Source organism: Phascolarctos cinereus, unplaced genomic scaffold, assembly GCF_003287225.1.
Source record: "Phascolarctos cinereus isolate Bilbo 61053 unplaced genomic scaffold, phaCin_HiC Scaffold_4;HRSCAF=312, whole genome shotgun sequence".
Lineage (NCBI taxonomy): Eukaryota > Metazoa > Chordata > Mammalia > Diprotodontia > Phascolarctidae > Phascolarctos > Phascolarctos cinereus.
The window spans coordinates 699,372,972-699,396,271 of record NW_027555847.1 but is presented as its reverse complement, the minus strand read 5'-3'; the positions used below and the strand labels follow the sequence as shown (position 1 = coordinate 699,396,271).

Below are 23,300 nucleotides of genomic sequence, written 5' to 3'. Positions count from 1 at the left end.
GCTAGGAACCTAAGAGGTAGACAGGATGTTAGAGGTCAGTGGTGCTAGCCACTTTCCCCCATCTTATCTTGGCTCCTCTGCTAGAGGCAGAGACTTAGCTCAACGTCAAATCCCAAGGCAGGGAGCCTGGATCTGGGAGGTCCAGCAGCCCGAGAGTCAGCCTGCTTAGGGTCCATTTTGGTTCTGGATACCTTCTCGAACCCCAACTTTCAGATCCTCCACAGGGACTGCTTATGAACTCCAAACTCAAACGAGATCCAGTGAGACTAAGTAGCGTAATATGATATGTGGAGGTTGGGGGGGAGGCCCATAAGCCTTAGCACCAGATTGCTTAATACATGGAATAATACCCTGTGGATGACTATGGCCATGGAACCTCCTTAGGGTGCCATCATCAAGGAAAGAGAACCCACCTAAGGCCCAGGTCACCTCAGGAGCCAAGGAACTGAAATTTTAATCAATTTGGAAACAGCTGATCCCTGACTTGGAGGTCTTCTGGTCCAATCCCCTCATTTTACACAGAAGGAACTGAGTCTCAGATTGGGGAAGTGGTGTGCCCAAGACCAGACAGACATGTCAGAGGTGGGATTTGAACTTGTGTCTTCTGCCTCAGAATCCACTTTTCTTCACCCTCCACTGTGATGGCCAAATATCACAGAATCATTGAATCTTGGAGTTGGACAGGGCCTCCGAATCCACCTAGTCCTGTGCTAAAGTGAGCATGCCTGATGCCATGTGTTCTACCAAGGAATCTTGGCATCGAAAGGGATGCGCCTCAGAGGTCAACCAGCCCAGCCCAGCCCTAAAGCAGAAATCTCCTCTGCACCATACCCCCCCACAAGGGGGTTATCCAATCATCCAATCAATCCAGTATTTATTAAGCACCCACTCTATGCCAGGCAGTATGCCAGGGCCTGAGGATATGATATGGAGCCTGGAACAATCCCTCCTCGCACAGAGCTTATATTCTAATATATGAGACAACGAGGGCATCTGTAAAAATTGTAAGCGTTAATAAAAAATAAATATAAATAAATATGCAAGATAGGTTTTTTTTGGGGGGGTCAAGAAAGGTTTCGTGCAGAAGGTGATGCTGCTGCTCGAGGATCTCCAGTGACAGAGAAACTACTGCTACCTCCCAAAGCATCCTGTTCAAGTCACTCTACCTTCTGGGCCTCAGTTTCCTTATTTGTACAATGTGGTTGTTTTGGACTAATTGGCCCTCTGGGGTCCCTTATATCTCTAGGTCTCTGATCCTATGATAAATCCTCTAACTTCCCTGGGCCTCAGTTTCCTTATTTGTAGAATAAGGGGAAGTGTGGATGAGATGGCCTTGGAGATCCTTCCTATCTATGGATTGCTATCACTACCTATGAATAAGCTATCCAGCCTCCCTGGGTATTAGTTTTCTTGTATGTAGAGTGAAGGGCTTGGACTAGATGGTCTCTAAGAGTTCCCTTCCAGCACAAGATCTAGGATCCCATGACCCTCTTTGGGACAACTCTAACGGTCAGGCAATTTTGTAGGGAAGTACGATGTAGACTTGTTAGTCCAATAGGGTGGCTGGTGTCAAAGGAAGATGCCTCATGGGATCTCAGGTTGACAGCTGGAAAGGATCTTGGAGGCCATCTGGCCCAACCCTCTCATTTTACGGATGGGAAAACTAAGGCCCGGAGAAGAGAAGTAACGTTGGAATCCAGGTCCTCTTGACTTCAAATCCAATGTTTTTTTCTATCGTGACTCCTAATTGATTTTTCTCCAGGGTCCCTGGTCTTCTCTACCAAAGCTACAGAGAGTTTGGGCTCGCTCTTTCTTTCTTTCTTTCTTTCTTTCTTTCTTTCTTTCTTTCTTTCTTTCTTTCTTTCTTTCTTTCTTTCTTTCTCTCATTCTCTTTCTTTCCCTCCTCCCTCCTCTCTCTCTCTCTGTCTCTATCTTGCTCTTCCCCTTCCTCTCCATCTCCCTCCCTTCCTTCTCTTCCCCTTCCTTCCTTCCTTCCTCCCTCTGAAGATTTCTGGAATTTTCCAAGAAGCAACATTAGGACCTGTTGACAAAGGACAAGGTTCTCTCAATTTCTCCCCAGAAGAAAATGGAAGCCTGTAGAATCTTCTCTCCCCTGGGGATCCCTTAAATATTCCAGCACCAGCACCCTCTCCCAAGGAGGCAGACACAGGCTCATGGGGAACAAAGCTTTTGGGGTGGTGGTAGGTGAGGAGAGAAAGAAAAGACTAAAGTAGGGGTGGGGAGAAGACACAGGAGCTGAAGAAAAGAGGCAGAAAAAATGGGGGAGGGGAAAGGACAGGTCACTGTGCCTTGACAGCCTTGTAGGCTCAAATGGAAAAGGAAACAAGGTGATCTTTGGACAAACAGTTCATCGAGGCTTGGTGTTCAAAATAACAAGATCTTAGCTTTGAATTTGTGGGGGAGGGGGGAAGAGAAGACAAAAATGACTGTTTTATAAAGTCTTTCGAAACAATGCCTTTCATGGAAATCCTTTCCATTTTTCCATAATACGGAACTGCTGGGCACCACAATGCCTAAGAATATTCAAGGGTTAGGGGGATGCTAATTTTTCTTTGTGGCTAATTAGCTTCTTTCCTTGTTAGTCACTTATGTTGCCAGTTTTCAAAAATCGAGTTTGAAGGGAGAGAAATCTGCCTTCCCACCGCGTTAATTTCGGAGCCGCAAATATACTCTACCTCAGGTACATTTTTCTTAAATTCCCGACGGAGTTCAATTAAATGTTTATGAGAATTCTGGCTCTCCTCCTGCCGCGACGCCAGCTCAGAGGCAACAGAATTAAGCTCCTTCTAGAACAATAAGAGGGAGAAAGAGGGAAAAAAAAAGAGGGTGGGTTTTCTCTTCCCCTCCGTCCTTCACCCCCCCCATCATCATACATAACTGAACGCTGAACAAGTTTTTCTTAACTTACAAAGCTGAGAAAAGACAATGTATTGACTCCCAGTGCCTGGGAATAATTTAAGAAACCATGGATCTGACCAAAAATCTGGGATTTTTTTTTTTAGATCTTTGGGAGATGGGTTGATCAATAGTCATAAAACTGGGTAAAGTCCCCCATCCTCCCCCTGCCCCCCCCCCACAGCCCATTTCTTAATTTTTTTTAAAGGAACGCTGGCATACGCTTGTCAGTAACTGTGGAAAACATCACCAGGCCATGTCAAAATAGCATATTGTATGGGCAGATTATAGTCTAAGAATGTGGCGCTGACAGCTTTCATATATCACGGGCAGGGAACCGTTCCAACCATGAGTTACTTACACTTAAGTGTTCATAAATAAGCTCTATAAGATATCTATAGCTTTTTAATTTCGGCGGATTTTGGAAAAATGAAGGTGCCGATATGGAGTAAACTGACCTTTCGGTCCTCTCACGGTAAATTATTTCCAGTTCACTTCGAGTGCAAGGAATATTTCACTTGAGAGCCCTTGGGTCCAGATGGAGTGGATTTGAAGGGGTTTGGCCCACCTAGGAGTGGGGCGGAGGCGTGGAGCCTGGCTTTCATAGGATTCAAGTCAATTCAATTGAACCTGCATTTATTAAGTGCCTACTGTGTGTTGGGCCCTGGCCTAGGCACTAGGGACACTGGAGATGAAAACATAAAACCCTCCATGATGTCAAGGAATTTGTTCAGTGCAACAGAATGAATTCTGTTTGTAGATTCAAAGAAATGAAGTTAAAATCCAGATTCTGCTATCTAATATCTGTGTGACCTTGGGCAAGTTGCTTGACTCCTCTAAGCCTCAGTTTCCTTTTCTGTAAAATGAGAGTATTAGACCAGATCACTTCTAAGGTCTTTTCTGGCTCTTCTTCTATGACCTTCCCCATTCTACATTCTTGTTGTTTCAGTCATTTTAATCACGTCCGACTCTTTGTGAACCCCTCCCCGCAAAAGCCTCCTAAAGCTTCTAGTGCATGCTGTTGTTTGTTTAATTATGTTAGTTGAATTTGACTCTTTGTTGATCCTGTTTAGGATTTTCTTGGCAAAGATACTAGAGTGGTTTGCCATTTCCTTCTCCAGCTCATTTGACAGATGAAGAAACTGAGGCAAACAGGGTTGAGTGACTTGCCCAGGGTCACACAGTAGTGTCTGAGGCTAGATTTGAACTCAAGTCCTCCTGACTCCAAGCCTGGCACTTTAGCCACTGTACCACCTACCTGCCCCAGATGCTATTATCTATGGTGTCACTAGCTGCCCTATTCTATATTCTGCTAGGGAGGATACAACATCACTCAGTCAATGGTGATTGACAATCCCCCAATTATCCTATCTTGTACCTAGTTGCTTGCATGTTGTATTCTCCATTAGGGGGTGAGCCCCTTGATAGCAGAGACTGCCTTTTATCTTTCTCTGCACCCCCAGAGTCAAGCACAGAGCCTGGAACACTTTAGGCGCTCAAGAAATGCTTATTAAAAGATTACTGACTAGCATTTATGAAGCATCTACTGCGTGTCACAGATGGTGCTGGGCACTGCTGAAGAAACAAAGCAAAAAAGACAGTGTCCCTGACTTCATGGAGGCCTCACATGCTTTTGGGGAGCACGTCCACGGGTCAGTACAGATTAGCTCCAAAGTCATTTCCAGAGGGAGAGAGGGCTGCTAGCTGAGAGGACAGTGGGAGGTCAGGACAGACCTGGTGTAGGAGGCTTTGCTTTGACAAAAGCCAGGAGTTCTTGGAGGTAGGTTTCATATTGGGAGCTCTCCCCTTCAGTTATTAGAGGTATCTCCCTCTTGAAATGACTTTTCATTGCATCCTCAGAATCTAGTGTAGATTCCCCACATTCTAAGTATGACAGACCACTCACTCTAGGTGAGCACCAGAATGTCCTAGAGGGGAAACGGTAAGCTGGCCAGCTAGACCAGAAGAGAAAGTTCAAGATGGAGAGAATTGTTCAATTATCTCAGAAAAGTAGGTAGAAGCCAGATTGTGGAGGGTTTCAGCCACCGCCATCATCAACAACAAAAGAATATGAGCTGAAAAGAAAGGGAAAAATCCTTCCATCTTCCACACAGGGGAGAAAGGCTCTGGGCTGTGCAAGGATCCTGGATGGGCCCTTCCCTTTCCTCCTCATTTCTAATGGTGGCAATTTCAGGAGGTAAGGACAATTCACCAGGAGCTGTCATCACTTTCATTTGCATAATTCAGGATATGGTCTGTGTATGTGGTGGCTTGCCTGTTCGCAGGAACTGGAAGGACGTTTTCCCTTCCCCACCCTCCTGCCCTGGACAATAATTCGAGCTGCAGTTCCGTATATATCACTCGATTATATTTGCAGCAATCAAGTCCCATAATTTTCCAAATCCGGTGATGCAATAAATATCTGCAATCAGATTTATTAAAAACACATGCGAGCATGCAGGAGTGTATTTTGAGGGTGAACTCTTTAATCTACCATATGCCCGGTGAAAAGGAGCAGCCGGCTACCAGACCACATTTGTTACTGCCTCTACACATTCATCTAGTGTGTGTAACAAAACACTTTTGCCATTAGATAATGAAATAAAAGTCCTATTAACCCACTAAAAATCTTTTTTTGTCTAAAAGGGGAAATGCACGGTAATGGACTTATATTGTGTCTGAGCATCTGTAAATCTAGTTAATGATCATTCCCACCAATATCATAAACCTTGTACCAACCAAGACAGGGCAAGACAACAGCCTATCTCCCCAATTGCACCCTCCCCCAAGGGAAGGCAAGAAAGAACCCAAGTCATGGAACCTGTTTGGGAGGAAAAAGCATGTTGGAATGAAACTATTTTGGGAGAGAGTCTCCTGCTAAGATATCTCATCTCCACCTTTCTGGAGGGGAAAGTGTGAGAGAGAATGGTGGGAGGCCTAGAGGGGGGCTGAGGGACCTTTCTTGAATCACAAGATTCTGCCTTAGAACTAGGTTCACAAAATTAGAATCATCCCATATGCCAGCCCTGATGGCACCATAAGACCCATTCTGCCTGGTGAGAAGACCTTTTATCTGTTACTCAAATTGACAAAAGGTTAGTTGCTAGGAAGATGAGCTGGGCAGCAATTTACACTATACTGCAAACTCCTAGAAAGGAAGGATTTTTTTTAAGGCAGTTGGGGTTAAGTGACTTGCCCAGGGTCACACAGCTAGTAAGTGTCAAGTGTTTGGTCTGAGGCAGGATTTGAACTCAGGGCCTCTATCCACTGTGCCACCTAGCTGCCCCTCAAGGATCATGTTTATCTTTGCATCTCTACCAGTATAGAACTGAATGTTTCAGTAGAGACCAAGTATGACAGAGCATTCATTTCAACATTCATAAAAATCACAGATTCATTTACTGCATTTCCAAGTTGGAAAGAACTCATAGGTGACCTTATTCCATCTTTTCTCTGAATCCTAAATTTTATCTTAATGCTTCCAACGAATGATCATTTGCCTTGAATACCTCCAGGGATGGAGAAATCATTACTTTCCCTCCCACACCCAAAGCCTCCTAAAGCTTCCCATTCAATGTTGCTGTTTAGTCATTTCATTTGTGTCTAATTCTTCATTGACCCCATCTGGGGTTTTCTTGGCAAAAACACTGGAGTGGTTTGCCATTTCCTTCTCCAGCTCATTTTACAGATGAGGAAACTGAGGCAAACAGGATTAATTAACTTGTCTAGGGTCACATAGCTAGTATGTGTCTGAAGTTGGATTTGAACTCAGGTCTTCATGACTCCAGGCTTGGCACTACCCACTGTACCCTCTCCCATTCAAGAGGGCAGCCCTAAATAGGACATTTTTTACTTAGGTAAATTTTTACTTATGTGTCCCTCCACAAACTTTCTACTGATTGGCCTTCATCCAGGAGTTTGGCACTAAATAGCATAAATCAGATGCCTCTTCCACACAATAACCTTTTAGATAACTAAAGCTTGCTGTCATGTCCTCTCAATATGCCCAGTCCCTTCACAGTCTATGCTTAGAGCATGGTTTTGAGTCCCCCCCCATCACTGTAGTCATTCTCCTCTGGTGATACTCTCTTTGTCAATATCCCTTCAACAAACCTTTAGCAAGTGGGAGTTCAATGATGGAACAAGACATAGACCCTGCCCTCAAGCAGCTTCCAGTCTAGTTAGAGAAGTAGGGGATGAAACAAGTCCACAGTGAACTATGATACAGGTCATAGCTATGATAGGTATATTATACATATATATTTTCAAACTAATCCTTAAGTTTCAGGCTGACTTTTCTCCCCTGTACCTAGCATACCTCATAGTTGTCTCCCTGTTCATTGGTGTGTTCAGAGAATGAATAGCCATTTATTATTAGTCAAAGCAGAATATAATCAGGAGGTCAATTCTTTTTATAAATCACAAAATACGTCCCCAAAGTAAACTGGATTATTTGTTATTTAGGGTCATAGGTGTCAGAGCTGGGAGGAACCTTAGAACAGGGAATGTCAGAGCTGGGAGAGGTCTCAGAACAAGGAATTTCAGAGCTGGGAGGGGTCTTAGAACAGGGAGTGTCAGGGCTGGGAGAGATCTTGGGAAAGAGAATGTCACAGTGAGAAGGGACCTTCGGATTTAGAAAGTAAGAGCTCTGAGGAGAGCTTAGAAATTATCTAGTCTAATCTCTTATCAAAGGAGGAAACTCAAATCTAATAGGGGCAGTGATGTGCCCAAGGTCACACAGGTAAGACATTGCAGGTACAGGGAGCTCTCCATGGTACACTCCCTGGCCTTGCTTGCCCCCTAAATCACTCCTTGTTCTATTAGTGCAGACTATTCTGGATTTAGTGGACAGCAATAGGATAAGGTACTCACTGAAACCCGAGTGACAGAGTTATTAGCAGCTACTCTCAGTACTGGGCTGCTTCAAGGTCAGGGTCATCCGATGGGAGGGGCAATGGCTTCTGAGAAATCCAAGTTCACAAGGCAGAAACAAAGTCCACCCAACCAGCTCCTAGAGGATGATGTGTCATCGTAGTGACAATATCTCTGCCTAATATTGATAAAGGCTTATGTTCACAGGGAGAATATACATACATTATCTCATCTGAGCCATCACCAACCCTGGAAGGTAGATGGGGGCATGGCAGTGGGGTATTGAATTGAAATCCCAGTACTTGTTCTCTATCTGAATCAAATATCCTGCAATCCAGGTTCTTAGCTCAGTGTTGCTCATGTAGGAATAAATTCTTGGATCTGGAGCCAAGAAAACCTGGGATCAATTCCCACCTTGGGCAAGTCACGAAGCTCTATAAACCTCAGAGTTCCAGGACTTAGCCCAGTGCTTGGCACATAATAGATGCTTGATAAACATTTTTCGATTGATTAATGGAGTCTGAAACTTTAAGATGGGGAAAGTAGAATCACATGATCTTATTGGTCATAAATTTGGAGTGGGAAAAGGGACCCCCATAGGCATGCCAGTCTTGCTCATTCTACCAAAGAGGAAATGGAAGCCCAGCAAAGCAAGCTAATCTGCGTGAGGTCATAGTAGCTTGTAAGTATTCAGATTCATGGCTGGAGAGCTGGAGGGGACAGATAGGTCACCTGGCCTGATCCCCTCTTTTTACAGAGGAGCAACCTCAAGACCAGAGAAGTTAGGTAAATTACCCAAGGTCACACTGCTATTGTATGGCAGGATTTGAACAGCACCCATCTCACAGGGTTGCTGTGAGAATCAAATACAATCATATGGAATTATTAAATTATAAAATATTTTTAAAATTAAACAATTAAAGCACATTATAGAATGCACTTTGCGAAAAATTTTTTTTGGGGGGGAGGGGCAGTCAGAATCTGTGATTTCTTTCGTGTGGGCCATTCCCAGTATGGAAACTCCCTCTGCTGATGCAAATCAACAACTCCTGAGTCTTGGGGGCACTGTGATGTTGACTAAATTATCCAAAGTGATGTAACAGCCAGTATCAAAGTTGGGGCTTGAACTCTGATCAATCAATTGATAAATATTTACTCAGCACCTACTATGTGCTAGGCACTGGGCTAAGCACCTGGAACTCTGAGGCTCATATGGGTTAAATGACTTGCCCAGGGTCACACAGCTAGTAAGTATCCAGGTAATTATTAACCCATTAGCTGTTCCTAACTTCAAGACATTCCCTATATATGTCAGTCATCATCATCATCATCATTATTATTATTATTGTTATGACTATATTTATTATTGTTATTATAACTTGAAAGATCTTGGACAATTTACTTTATTTCTCTGGGTCTCAGTTCTCTCTTCTGTACCATGAAGAGATTGGACTCTCATTCCACTTATCCAAATGCCAATCAGTGGAATGACCAACCACGATTGTAGGGGATTCATGACCAGCCAGGCTACCCACCTCCTGACCTAGAGGTGATGGACTAGATATGCAGAATGAGACATACATATTTAAACAAGGCCAAAGTGGGAATTGGCTTTGCTTGACAGTGTATGTTTGCTATGAAGGTTTTCTTTTTCCTTTCTTTTTCAATGAAGAGATGGGAAGGAGAGAAAATGAATGTTTGTTAATAAAAAAAAACTGATAAAAATTCCACCTTCCCCTGTTTTACAGATGAGGAAAATGAAGTCTAGAGAAGGCAAAGGGTTGGTTCATGGCAGAGCTGGTCCTGAGAGCCATGTCTTCTATCTCTGGATTTTGCCATTACACATGGCCAGACTACAGGAGACACACTCCAGGGATTTCACAGTTTCTGACAGTTAATATGGAAGTTGAGTGTTGGACCTTTTTATAACCCCCCTCCACCCCCAACCCTCATCCCTACCCCAACCAGAGCTCAGTAGGAAAGATGCTGAATCCCACCCCAGGTCTCTGTGCCAGGCCTTAGGCTTAGACTCATCTGATTAATGGGCCATCAGGAACAGACAGACAGCCCGGAGCCCAGAACAGACCAACTCAAATAATTGTAATAATAAACATTCCATTTGCAGCTAAAGAAGAAATAATTTTAATGAGCTCAGAACAGAAGACAGACTTTACTAAGGTTTTGGCCAAAGATCGGCATGGAAATAAACTGTAATCTTTGCCAGAGCAAGGCTGGAAGGCTCCATGCTGTGGAGTAGGGAGAATTCCTTGAGTCAGACTGAAAGAGTTTACCTCCAGATTATGCTAATTCAGTTTAGTGCAGCTCAACAAATATTAAGCCCCTATTATGTGCCAGCTACTATACCAGGTTCTAGGGATACAAAACCAAATGCAAACGGTCCCTGCTCTCAAGAAGCTTCCACTCATGAATGAATGAATGAAAGGAAAAGTATTTATTTTAATGCTAACTCTGCCAGACACTGAAGGTATTGAGAAAAAACAAGTCTTGCCCTCAGGGAGCTTAGAATCTATTGCTAGGAATGGTATGCAAGCAGAGAAGGAAATAGACAATATATGCAAAAGTGGGGGAGGGGGTGTTAATAAGGAAAGGACCCCACGAATAACTTAGCTTGCTATTTAGACTTTCCCTAACCTGGCCCCTTCCTATCTTTCCAGTCTGTTTACGTCTTCCATAAAGGGGAGAGGAAGGGGGGAAGGGGGCAATGGGGCGACGGTGAGGCTTTAGGTGGCTTGGTGAGGAGATGGCAAGGAAGTGAGAGAAACACACAGCAACAGGTTGTGCAGCCACACTGGGGGCCCACAAGAGGATTCTAGCTCTGGGCTAGGGACTCTTGTCTCATTCTAAATTTTTCTCTCCCTCAGCACCAGGGCCAATGTTCTTTATGCACTTTATACCCTAAGGGTTGTTGTTGAGATGATTTGACATAATATAGGTTCTGAATCATAGAGCAGCTTTTTTTGGGGGGGGGAGGAGCTTTAATTGAGGTTAAGTGATTTGCTCAGGGTCACACAGCTAAAAAGTACCTGAAGCTACTTTGAACTCGATTTGAACTCAGGTCCTCCAGACTCCAGGACTGGTGCTCTTATGCACTATGGCGCCTCCTAGCTGTCCCTGAATCACAGAATTGCATTCATAATAGCACACTTTAAAAAATTTATGCAAACCCGCCTCTGCCCTTCTTCAGCTTGGTGGTGTACCAGGTAGACTGCTGACCTTGGACTAAAGACGTCTTGAATTTGAATCCTGCCTCAGATACTTCCTAACTCTGTGACTCTGGGCAAGTCACTTAACCTGTCTCAGCCTCAGTTTCTCATCTGTATAATGGGGGTGATAAAAATAGCATCTACTTCACAGGATTGTTGTGAGGATCCAATGAGATAACATGTAAAGTGCTTAGAGAAATGCAAGCTTTCATGATTATTCTTTCAGCTTCACTTCACCCCTCTGTTTGCCTCAGTTCTCCCATACGTCAAATAGCACAGAGCTGGAATTCTATTTCAGGCCTACATTACCTCTTCACAACCTACTACAATAACGTTTCTCTCACTTCCTTGCCACTCCTCTCACCTTTTTAGCTCCCCTTTATGTATTATCTTCTTCATTAGAATGGAAGCTCCATGAGGGCAGGGACTATCTTGCTTGTGTTGGTATCCTTTATCTATCTATCTATCTATCTATCTATCTATCTATCTATCTATCTATCTATCTATCTATCATCTGTCTGTCTATCCCTCTATCCTTCTATCTATTCATCTATATTCTATGTGTCTATCCATTTGTCTTTCTATCATATCTATGTATCTATCATATCTATCTACTTATCGATCATATATAGCTATATTGTCTATCTATCAATCCATCCATCTATCTATCTATCCATCATCTATCTATCTATCTATCTATCTATCTATCTATCTATCTATCAATCTATCTATCCATCTGTCTCTAGCCACATTTGTGGTGAGAAATAAGACAAGATGGATGGCCCCAGCAGTGATGGCCAAGATGGATAGCCAAGCTGCTGTGGAAAGGCAGGCCAGGTTACAGAAGCCATCAATCATTCCCAACGTGTTATGTAAATTTCTGGTGCCAAAGATGTACAGAGCCAATTATCAGGGGCCACGGCGAGTTTTCAAATGCCTGCAATAAACCTTTCCCCAGTGAACTGATGAGCAATCACCAGCTTTCTGTGCTTTATTGGCTGGCATAAATATTTTGCTCTACATTTAAACAATCTACATGAGGGAAACTTAGCTAAACCCGAGTCCTCTGTGTATTCCGAGGATAGGGTAAGGAGGAGTGATGCTCAGCAACTTTTTAAAAAATTTTTTCCTTTTTCTTTTTCTTTCTTTCTTTTTCTTTCTTTCTTTCTTTCTTTCTTTCTTTCTTTCTTTCTTTCTTTCTTTCTTTCTTTCTTTCTTTCTTTCTTTCTTTCTTTCTTTTCCTCCTTCCTTTTTTCTTTCTTTTCTTCCTTCCTTTTTTCTTTCTTTCTTCTTGGTTAATTACAGGAAATTAGTGATGAAATAGCTTTAGAAGTGCAATGGAATCTTCACTTCAGGGAGTGGCTGCAGGCTTGGAAGGATGAGACATTGTGGATGGGAACTGGGAGATTTTAGGTTTGGAGGTGGGAAGGGGACAGGACATGGGTCAAGGATGAGGCCTCCCTCTCTCCCTGGTTATGGAGAGCTTGGTGGATCCAGACCAAAGGGAGCACAGCATGGTGGGTATTTCATCCGCTATGACCTTCGGGACTGAGAGAGAGGAAAGAGGTAACAGAGGGCAGAGGTGACCTTTTAGCAGGCTCCAAACTCCCTGGGGACAAAATGAGGGGAAACATGACTCTTACTGAGCTGGCTGCTGTGACTAAGGCAGCATGAGGCTCCCAGTTGCCTTTTTATAGCATAAATCTAAGGGTGTGGCAGAGTAAGACGTCCACGCTGACCTCTGGCTAGACCAGTATGGTGGAGGAGAAAGAGCTGTGATTTGGAGGTCAGGAGACCTGAGTTCTAGAACCATCCCTGTCCCAATTCTCTGCGTAACCTTTGACAATCACCTGCTCTCTCCGCGCCTGTTTCCTCAGCTATAAAAACAGGGGGTTGACTTAGGTAATGTCCAAGATCCTTTCCAATTCTACTTCTATTATCTTATGATCACAGTCTCTCCCTTCAGGCACCCCATATTATATCAGGGGAAACTATATGTGAATGAACAAGTAGATATAAGATATATACAAAGTATCCTGTAATTCCAGCTGTGGATCAACTGAGCTCAGGAGTTTTGAATGGCAGTGTGGTGAGCTAACTGGGCATGTGCAGCACTAAGGTGAGCTCTCGGGAGTCCCTACTCCAACACTTGGCAACTTTGGTGAAGTCATTTTACTTCTTGAGCCTCAATTACCTGATCTGTAAAATAGGGGCAAAAATCATTGCACTCTTTAACTTCACGGGAATTGTCAAATGAATGAATGAAAATTAAAAAAATTTTTTAAAATGAAAAAGTTTCTTAAGCACTGAACTATTTGTTAAGCACAAAAGCAAACTGGTCCTTCCCTTGGAGAAAATTACCTTCTAACAGGTAAAACATCATCTGCAGGAGAGTGGTGGTCAAAGACTAAGATCTTTGGGTCTGGGAAATCACAGGGATGGTGAGTGGAGCCATAGGGCAAATGATTTTCGTGAGGAAATGATTTTGTTCTTCTACTTACAAGACATTTCCCCCCTGTCTCCTTCCGTTCACTCACATCATCTTTTCCTTGGAGCAGCCACTTACGTGTAGTAGCCTCCTAATGGATCTCCCTGCTTCTAGCCTCTCTCCACTGCCTGGCACATAGTAGGTGGTATATAAATGCTTATTCCCTTTCCCAATCCTTCTTCCACATAGCTGCCTGATATTCCTAAAACACAGATGAAATCACACCACTTCCCTCACTAAGAATCTTTAGATGCTCCCTATTGCTTCCAGAAGGGAATACAAAAGTCCTCAGTTTGACATTTAAAGTCCTCAACAATCTGTCTTCCACTTTCTGGTCATTTCCTACTACTCCCCTTCATGCATGCTCTAGTTTGTCAAAGATGACTGCTAACTGTAGCCCAGATGCACATTTGATCTCCTGCTGTGGTGCCTTTGCAAAAGAGGTCCCCCATGCCTGCAATGTAGCCCTACTCATGTCTACCTCTTAGAATCCTTCGCTTTTTAAAAACCTAATTCTATATATTCTCTCTCTCTCTCTCTCTCTCTCTCTCTCTCTCTCTCTCTCTCTCTCTCTCTCTCTCTGTATTTCCTGATTTCGTGAGTTCAAATCTTACCTCAGGCACTTACTAGCTGTGTGACTCTGGGCAAATCACATTTATCCCTGTTTGCCTCAGTTTCCTCATCTGTAAAATGGGCTGGAGAAGGAAACGGCAAACTACTCCAGTATCTCTGCCAAGAAAATTCCAAATGGGGTCATGAAGAGCAGGACGTGACTGAAACAAATGACAATACAGTTGTCCTTCCCCTGAAATGACTTTGTTTATATTTTGTAGATTCTTTGTATCTATTTCTCCATGATTAGATTGACTCCCCCCCCCAGTAGAATGGAAGCTTTTTGAGGACAGGGGGCTTTTTTCTTTTTCATCTTTCTATACAGTGCCCAGTTCATATTACATGGTTAATAAATATTTGCTGAATTGATTCAAAGTCATTAACCATAAAATAAACAGAAATAATTGCTTATGATGAGATTTTCCCTGTCCTTGAAGCAGACCTCAGCCCAATTTCTCAGCATGGCGATGAGGGGGACACTCCTCTTTCCAGACAGCCTGGGGGCCCCATAGTTTGCTGCTCCCCTGTCCCTTATTCTGCTGCCCAAATGAGGTTCCCAGCCATGTCCGTGCCCTGTCCCCTCTAGATCACCTTTGCTGACTTCCCGGAAATCAAAGGAGAAAACTGTTTCAGTTTCGGCAGCAGGAAGAGTGGGAGACTGTGTAAGCGCTGTCCTTGAGAAAGGATGCCAATCACAACGGCTAATTATCTCTGTGGCACATGCACAAACTGAGATCCAAATCAGGGAGCTTCCTCCTGGCCTTGATTACTGTTTGATATGCACGAATTCTAGGAACTTAGAATCCTGTGAGAAGTGGAGAGGACAAAGGGAAGCCACCTACCAGTGGGGACCCTGGGGCTGTGCTGAAGACCCCCCTAGGCAGGTGAAAACCCAGGGTTTACTGTTTGAGAGATAATAGGTTTTAGGAAGGCAGCTTCCCTGAATCACCCCCAAACTTTTGGGTGTCTTAACTCAGGGAAGGGAACCCTCATGAAAAAGGGCTTTTGACAGCAGACATTAAATTTAATTTAACGAGCACTTATTAAGCACCTACTGTATACCACACACTGCACTAAATGTATGGAATGCAAAGACATGACTGAGGCAGTGCTTCTCCTCAAGGAGCTCACATTCTACTGGGTGGACCTTGGCTAGGGGGTGACAGGTTGTCAGATTTGGAGTCAGTAATAATAAGAGTATTAATAATAGGACAGCTAGGTAGGGCAGTGGATAGAGCACTGGACTTAGAATCAGAAAGACCTCATCTTCCTGAGTTTGATAAATCTGGCCTCAGACACTAACTAGCTGTGTGACTCTAGGTAAGTCACTTAGCCCTGTTTGCCTCAATTGCCTCATCTGTAAAATGAGCTGGAGAAGGAAATGACAAACCACTCCAGGATCTTTGCTAAGAAAACCCCAAAATGGAGTCATGGAGAGTTCAGCAGGACTGAAAACGACTCAACATTGATAATAGTATTAGCACCTATATAGAGGCAGCTAGGTGGCGCTGTGGATAGAGAGTTGCACCTGAACTCAGGAAGACCTGAGATCAAATTCAGCCTCAGTCCAGGGTTGTGAGGATGGAGTGAGGTAATATTTATCTAACAGTGCCTGGTACATGATAGGTGCCTACTTATTGCTTTTTCCTCCCTTTTCATATAATGTGTTATAGCATGTCAGAGATACACATCCTAGGCTTCCTAGGACAGAGAACAATCTCTTGGTGGGGGTGGGGATGGGGTAGGGGGAAACCATCGTTAACAGTTTAAGATGTACAGTACAAATTAAGAGACTGCAGGATGTGGTCTTCAAAGGGACCCTACAGGTCATCTAGTTGGATGGAGGAACCGGAGTGGGTAGGGTGATGGTGATTTGTCTACGACCACTTGCGTGTTAAAGTAGCCGAGGTCATATTTGAACCTGGTTTTTGGGACTCCAAAGCTAGCAGACTTTCTGCTATAAGATCCTACCTCCTCTCCATGCCACACCTTCCTCCAGTCATCTTCTTGCCCAGAATTCAGAGAGGAGACACTTAAATCACCAAATGAGAGAGCTAGAAGGGACCTTTGCAGTCATCTCACCGATGCAGAGGCCGTGTGATATCACGGAGAGCAAAATGGATTAAGGGTTATTAGATATACTCTCTAGGTCTGGCTCTGCCACTAATTTCCATGCATAGCTTTGGGCCAGTGGCCATGTTATTTCCCCCGATAGAAAGTAAACTCTTGGGGGTAGGGGGAGGGTAGAACATGTTTTGATTTGTTTTTTGTATTTCTTGTGCCTGTAATGTAGCAAGTGCTTAATAAATGCTTGTTAATTGGCTGGCCTGTGCCTCAGTTTCCACATCTGTAAAATTAGATATTACTTCTCCCTGGGGCTATTGTGATGACTCACTTAAGAAATGGGGATGTGCATCGAAAGGCATAAAGCACTATACAATATACAGGGGATTATTAATAAGTGCTCTGTGGTTGAACATAGCTTGGAGCCAAAATCAGAAAGGGCAGAAAGAAAAGGATGATTGGCTAATTTTTCCCCCACCTTAAAGGGATGGGGTGGGGGTTCTGGTCTTATCCAATCTTAGGAGGCAAAAAAAGCCCAAAGCCTCTAATGTTCCTGGCCCCCAGGGACGTCCCTCAATTCCAACCCAAATTTAGCTCCATCCCACACAAGCCGGCTGTTCTCCTTTTTAAGGGCTGCAAGTCATTTGCATGAACAGCTCTGTCTGGAGAAATGGGGATAGAGAGGTTGAAGGTAAAGAGACTAGAGAGAAGGGCAGGCGTCAATACCTTGTGGGTGGAGGCCAGCTCTTCTGACCTGGATCGTGGGCTCTTCTAGAGACAGGGTGCTGGAGCCCTGATCCCTTGTGGGGGTGCTTGAGAGAAATCCTCCTTCCTTCCCATCCCCCATCTCCACCCCTCCCCAGCCTGAAAGAACAGAATTTAATTTGCAGCCTCATGTATAGTAAGATCCTATTTCACGCACAGCTGTTCGGGCTCCCGATATATCAAAGCCTTTCCACTTAAAAAAAAAAAAACCACAATAACAACCACCAAAAAACCTTTCAGAATCAATATCCCTTTCTCTACCCATATTTTATTAAAAAGTTGAGCATCAATATTAATGTTTAAATTCCCACCAAGCTGAGTTTAATTACCTATAAACTGTGCCCACTCCTAGGTAGACTTCCTTCCCCGCCACAGTAAATAAAAGCGGTAAACAGAGAGCTAGTTTCATAGATACTAAGCAACTGAACCAAGTTCCAGAGACAACTCAAGGACAGGCTCCTGCGCAGAATGAACCAGATGGGGAGCTCTTGGGTTTTTGTCTTTTTTTTTAATTATTCCCCTCCTGAGCTGATGACAGAATTTTAACCCCACCCCCTCCCCCAAACTCTCAAATAAGAAAGCCCTTTCCTTCTGGATTACCACCATCACCCCCACCACCATTTTTCAAATGGAAAGGTTATAAAAGCAGGAAGAGCTTCTTAGAGGTGGTCAAAGCCACCTTCCTCATTTGACAGGTGGGGAAAATGAGGCTCAGTGACAAGGAGGGGTCTGACAAAGGTCCAGTGTAAGTGGGGTGGCGAGATGAGAATATGGGTCTTTCGAGTCTTAAGTCTGACTTTTTCTACAACACTGAACAATCCAGTTGTTAGGGCTCCCCCCCTCCAATTACTTTATATGGCCACTAGCATTTATCAAATTAGATAATATTTGTAAAGGGCTTTGCCAACGTTAAAGCACTATATCAACATTAGCTATTATTATTCTATTTACTTTGTATTTATTGATGTAGGGAGATAGATTTTCCTTAGAAAACACACCAGTGGAAGCTTGCAAGCCATTGTCTTGAGTGCATGAGGATCCATAGAGAACCCTGGACCTTGAGCAATCATCTTGAGCACCTCATACATCAAAGAGGGCACTGTCATGGGTGCCACAATTGGCTGTGTACTCCAGTTGTATCCCCCTTGGAGAATGAATGTAAGCTCATGCTTTTATTTTTGTCCTTGCACTCCCAGCATGTAGCACAGTACTATACACATGGTGGGCATGTAATAAATACTTACTGACTTCAACTGAAGGCATCAAAGAGCCCAAAGGTCAAGATAGGGAGTGATGCAATACCCTTCTGTCTATCTGTCTCTCCAGGCTTAACACACATTGGTCCTTTCCATGAACCTTAAATAGACACAACTAAGGAGAGAGTCAATTGAAGAAATGGTGATACCCTATTGGTGGAGCTGTGAATTGGGACTATCTTTCTGGAAATGCTAAGAAACTGATGAAAATATCCATACCCTTTGACCCTGATCAACCACTGTCAGGCATCTACCCACTGACTGGAGAATGGCTGAATAAACTGAGATATATGACTATAACAGAACATCATTATGTTGTAAGAGATGACAAATATGAGAAATTCAGAGCATGGGAATAATAGTATGAACAGATCTAGAGTGAAGTAAAACAGAACCAGAAGAACTCTGTGTGTGTAGAGGATGTATGTACATATATATGATATTTCACATACAATATGACTATAATGATATAAATAAAAACCACTTTAAAAGATAGCCAAACATTTAATAATTGCAATGACCAATCTTGGAGAACAAATAATATAATAATAATGCTGTTGCTGCTGCTAAGGACTGGATCTGTGATTTCAATGACCTAGGGAACTCCTGGGTGATGAAACTCCCTTTATCAATGCAGGTCAGTACCTTCTCTGCAATTTTTAATCTTGGAGAAAGCTTAGAGATTAGGTGACTTGCTCAGGGTCAAGCAATCAGTATGTGTCAGGGGTAGAACGTGAACTCTCGACTTTTGTTTTCAAGGCCAGTTTTCTCTCCTCTATGTCATCCTGCCTTGACTTTCTATAATAATTTTAATAACAACGATAACATTAAAAATAAGAATAGTTGACATTCATATGCTGCTTTAAATACATGCTCTTGCCAAAGAGACTGGAAATCATGGAAATGGGATGTTGCAGAGAGATAAGGTCATTGATTTTAGCTGAACTGTTTTTCCTTGTTAGAAGGGAGAGTTCAATGCTAGGAACAGGATGGGGCACTTTGACTAGAAAAGGATGTGATGTGAAAACAAAAGTCATAAATAAAAAGGCTGGGGTTTTGTTTTTGTTTTTCTTTTACAAAAGAATACGAGTTTCTTGTGGGCAGGGGCTGTTTTATTTTTGGTGTCCTACTTCGTGTTTTGCACCTAGTAGGTGCTTATGAAGAGTTTGTTCAATTGCACCAGACTATGGAAGGGAGCTGTTTAACTGTGAGGTGGGATTATAGTGAATTTGTTTCACTGTAGGAAGAGAGTGAAAGAGACAGAGAGACAGAGATAAAGAGACAGAGGGAGGGGGAGACAGAGAGAATCAGAAAGACAGATGGACAAAGGGAGACAGACATAGAAATGAAGAAGTAGATAGACAAAGGTGTGTTGGAGGAAAGGAAACAGACCAGAGGAAAATGCACGATCACTGTTACTGAAAGAAAGAATGTATTCATAAACACAAACAGGTCCAGGGGCCCTGCTGCCAAAATGTTATCAGTTTACAACATTACAGGAATCATGATATTTTAGGACCTGGGAGAATTATTTGACTATGAATCTATTAACATTTTCAGGCCATATTTTTAAGTGAAGAACCATCCGTCAGAGCAGCATACAGCCATCTCTGCTGCCCTGATCTATTCGTGCATGGATGGATGGAAGACCGGGCTGGGGATGCACACCATGGCTGACAATAATAGATTCCCCAGCACACCTCATCGGATACATCAGACGTGAGCTCTGCATGGCACTCCTGCAAAGATAAAGCTGTTGTAGGAAGAGGGGAGAATGGTCTTTTCTCTGCTCATTAACATACAGCAAACAACTACTTATTTTGAACTCGGGGCTGTTTGTCAGGAAGAGGCATCCAACTTTGTAGGTCTTCCCTTTCTTCACTAACTACCAGGGACCCATCCAGAAGGGACTTCCATGACATCTCACATTACCAACACAGATGATTTGATCACAAGATTATAGCTCACGTCAATGGGGGAAGGTGGGGTGAACCTACCTCTGATGCTTACTAGCTGTGTGACCCTGGGCAAGACAGTTAATGTCTCACTTTGAGCCCCAATTTACTCATTTGCAATAAGGATACTATATACCTCCTTCTAAGGCTGTTGGGAGGATCATTGAGCTAATGTATGTACTGTGCTTTGGGAACTTTAAGCAGCTAGTTGAGTCTATTTATTACATATATTTCCCCCAGCAAGGCTCTGTTTCAGACCAGTCAAGCAGAATCAACAACGATGATGTTACATATTTTTTCCACAACAACCCAGGGGAGGAGTTGGATGAAAAAAGGTAGAGGGAGATGGGGGTTTGAACAGAGAAGACCAAAATGGCTTCCTTAATCATCATCATCATCATCATCATCACCTTCTTCTTCTTCTCCTTCTCCTCATGTTTTTCAATGGAGTTCAGATAGAAACAGTCCTGGGATAAGTCACTATCTTGCTATTATTTTTTTTCTATTTAACATTCTGTATATTATCATGTAGGTAAATGAAATAGCTGATGTTTGTAGTTAAATATAAGGCATTGGAATGTAAGCTCATCTTTATGTTTGCTGAAAACATTCCCAGGACAAGTCCAGCAGCAGACAGGATGACAAGGATAACATATCCTGACTGCATCCTGCTTCCATACGACTGCTTTCTCTAAGTCTCTACATTTTGAAAGCTTTTCATTCTGTGTGGGTTGGAGATTACAAGTATTTAGTATTGTGACATCTCTTAAAATATTGTTCATAAGATTTTATGGATCAATACCTTAGGGTATTGTGGGCAATTGTTTTTTTTTTAAATCTATGATTATGAGGTGCTTCTGAAACAATTTGTAATTACTATGACTAATTCCAAGACCACCTTTGCCATAATCACCTTCATTTTGACCACTATTATCACTACTACCACCACCACCATAACCTTCATTACTTCTACTATTTCACCAGAAGGTCAAAAGCACGATCAGACAGGTATGCAAGGTCCCTGCTAATAATAATTCTTTTTTTAGCCCCTTCAGATTTTTTCAAAACATACTCACATCTTGGAATAAAAGGCTTAAGAACTAGGTTCAAAACTAGGCTTTGTCATTTATTGTCTATTTGAATTTGGGTAAGTCTCTCAGTCTCAGTTTTCTCAACTGCAAAATAAGAGGGTGGACTAGATCAGCAGTTCTCAGAGATGTTGGTCCCAGGACCCCTTTACACTTTTATTGAAGATAACCTACCTCATCCCGCCAAAAGCTTTTGCTTACGTAGGTTATATCTACTGATATTTACCATGTTAGGAATTAAAACATCTTAGAGTTATTATGAAAGCCGTTCTGACCTCCCAGATCCCCTTGAAGGTATCTTGGGGACTCCCAGGGCTCCTTAGCCCACACTTTGAGAATCACTGGTCTAAATGGCCTCAAAAATCACTTCCATTTGTAAATCTACTATTACATATGATTCTTAGAGATGATCTTATTCAACCCTCTCACTTTACAGACTGGGAAAATGAAGTTTGGGAGGTGGGGTCATAGGGCTCTAGATTGTGACGTGGAAGGGACCTCAGAGGACATCTAGTCTAACCCCCTTGTTTTAACAAAGGAGGAAACTGAGGTGGTGAGAAATCAAGTGATTTGTTCCTGATCTCCCAGCTAATCAGTATCTGCAGAGGGAATTGAACCCAGGTGTCCTGATCCTAAGCCAACACTGGCAAAGCCAGGATTAGTACAAGAGTCCTTGCCTCCTGATAGGAGTTCTTTCAACTGGACAAAGGCACATCCTACGAAGAGTTTTAAAGACAACAGAGAAATTTGGTCTCTACAACACTGTGCCAATGTGGACCGCTAACAGGACCATCAGACCATACTTGAACCCTCTGTACTAAACTATACTACCTAACCTGGTACCCTCTTGTACTGCAGGGTGGATGTATGCCCTGGGTCAGTTACAAACAATTCCCATTATAAGACACTGGTGTTTTTTCCTCCAGGGGTTTATAAACTCTGTCTTTTTTGCATCAGGTTGAAACTTAGAATACAGGTTGTCAGCCAACATGCCATGCATTTTTCTAAAAATAACTCAAATTGGTTAAGCCATTTTTAAGCTACGGAGCAGTCTGGGGAAGGGAGAGGGAAGAAAAGTAAGGGGGGATTTAAAGGTTGTTTCAGACACTTTTTGATCAGCTTCAAACTAAAAATAAAAAGGTCTTGTTTGAAGGAAATAAGCATAAACCCATCCCTGCAGGTACTTCCTGGAGATCTATATTTTGCCCTCACTAAGGTTCCATCTCAGGCCGGTTGGGCAGGATGAGTCTTTAAAAACCCACTAAGTCACATACGTCTCTACAACAACCCCAGAAAAGATGGAGGACAGAGAAAAGAGAGAGATAGAGGTTTAGAAGTCCAAGATGGTCACTGGATGGGGAAGGAAAGGACAAATCTGTTGTCCTCTCTGAGCCTGTTTTCACCTCATCCAACTCTAAATTTATCATCCTCTATAAATGCGATGGACACAGAAGGAAGATGATGACTGTTCTGGACCCTGGGAGGCCTACTGTCAACTCCAACAGCAAGAGTCTATCTTCTAGGGGCAGCTAGGTGGCGCAGTAGATAGAGCACTGACCCTGGAGTCACCCTGAGTTCAAATCCAGCCTCAGACACATGACATTTACTAGCTGTGTGACCCTGGGCAAGTCACTTAACCCCAACTGCCTCACCAAAAAGCAAAAAAAAAAAAAGAGTCCATCTTCTACTCTATACTTATGGCCAACTTGGATAAGGCACAACAGTCTACATCTTTGCAAATCATTCAAGAGACATCCATATGCAAGATGTGATTTGTTGAAGTAGTCATTGAGAACATTATTCAATTCAGTTAAATTCAGCAAATGGTTACTAAATCTCCACTGTCAATAACCACTTATGAAATATCTACTATGTGCCAGGCATTGTGCAAAGCACAAAAGTGAAATAGTCCCTGTCCTCAAAAAGCATATATTCAAGTTGGATAGATAACACATACATACATATGTAGATATATGAATAGCTAGATGGAGGAGACGAGCACAGAATTTGGAATCAAGAAGACCAGAGTCTGACTACTGCCTCAGATACATACTAGGTGG

General features: G+C 42.9%; 1 protein-coding gene across 1 annotated transcript in view; it reads right to left on the bottom strand.

The window, feature by feature from the left end:
- Nucleotides 1-23,300, bottom strand: part of CUX2 (cut like homeobox 2) — a 378,211-nt gene that overhangs the window by 157,014 nt on the left and 197,897 nt on the right. The window contains 1 exon segment of the mRNA XM_020970269.2: nt 2,697-2,807. Within this exon segment, the coding sequence (XP_020825928.1) occupies nt 2,697-2,807 (111 nt within the window).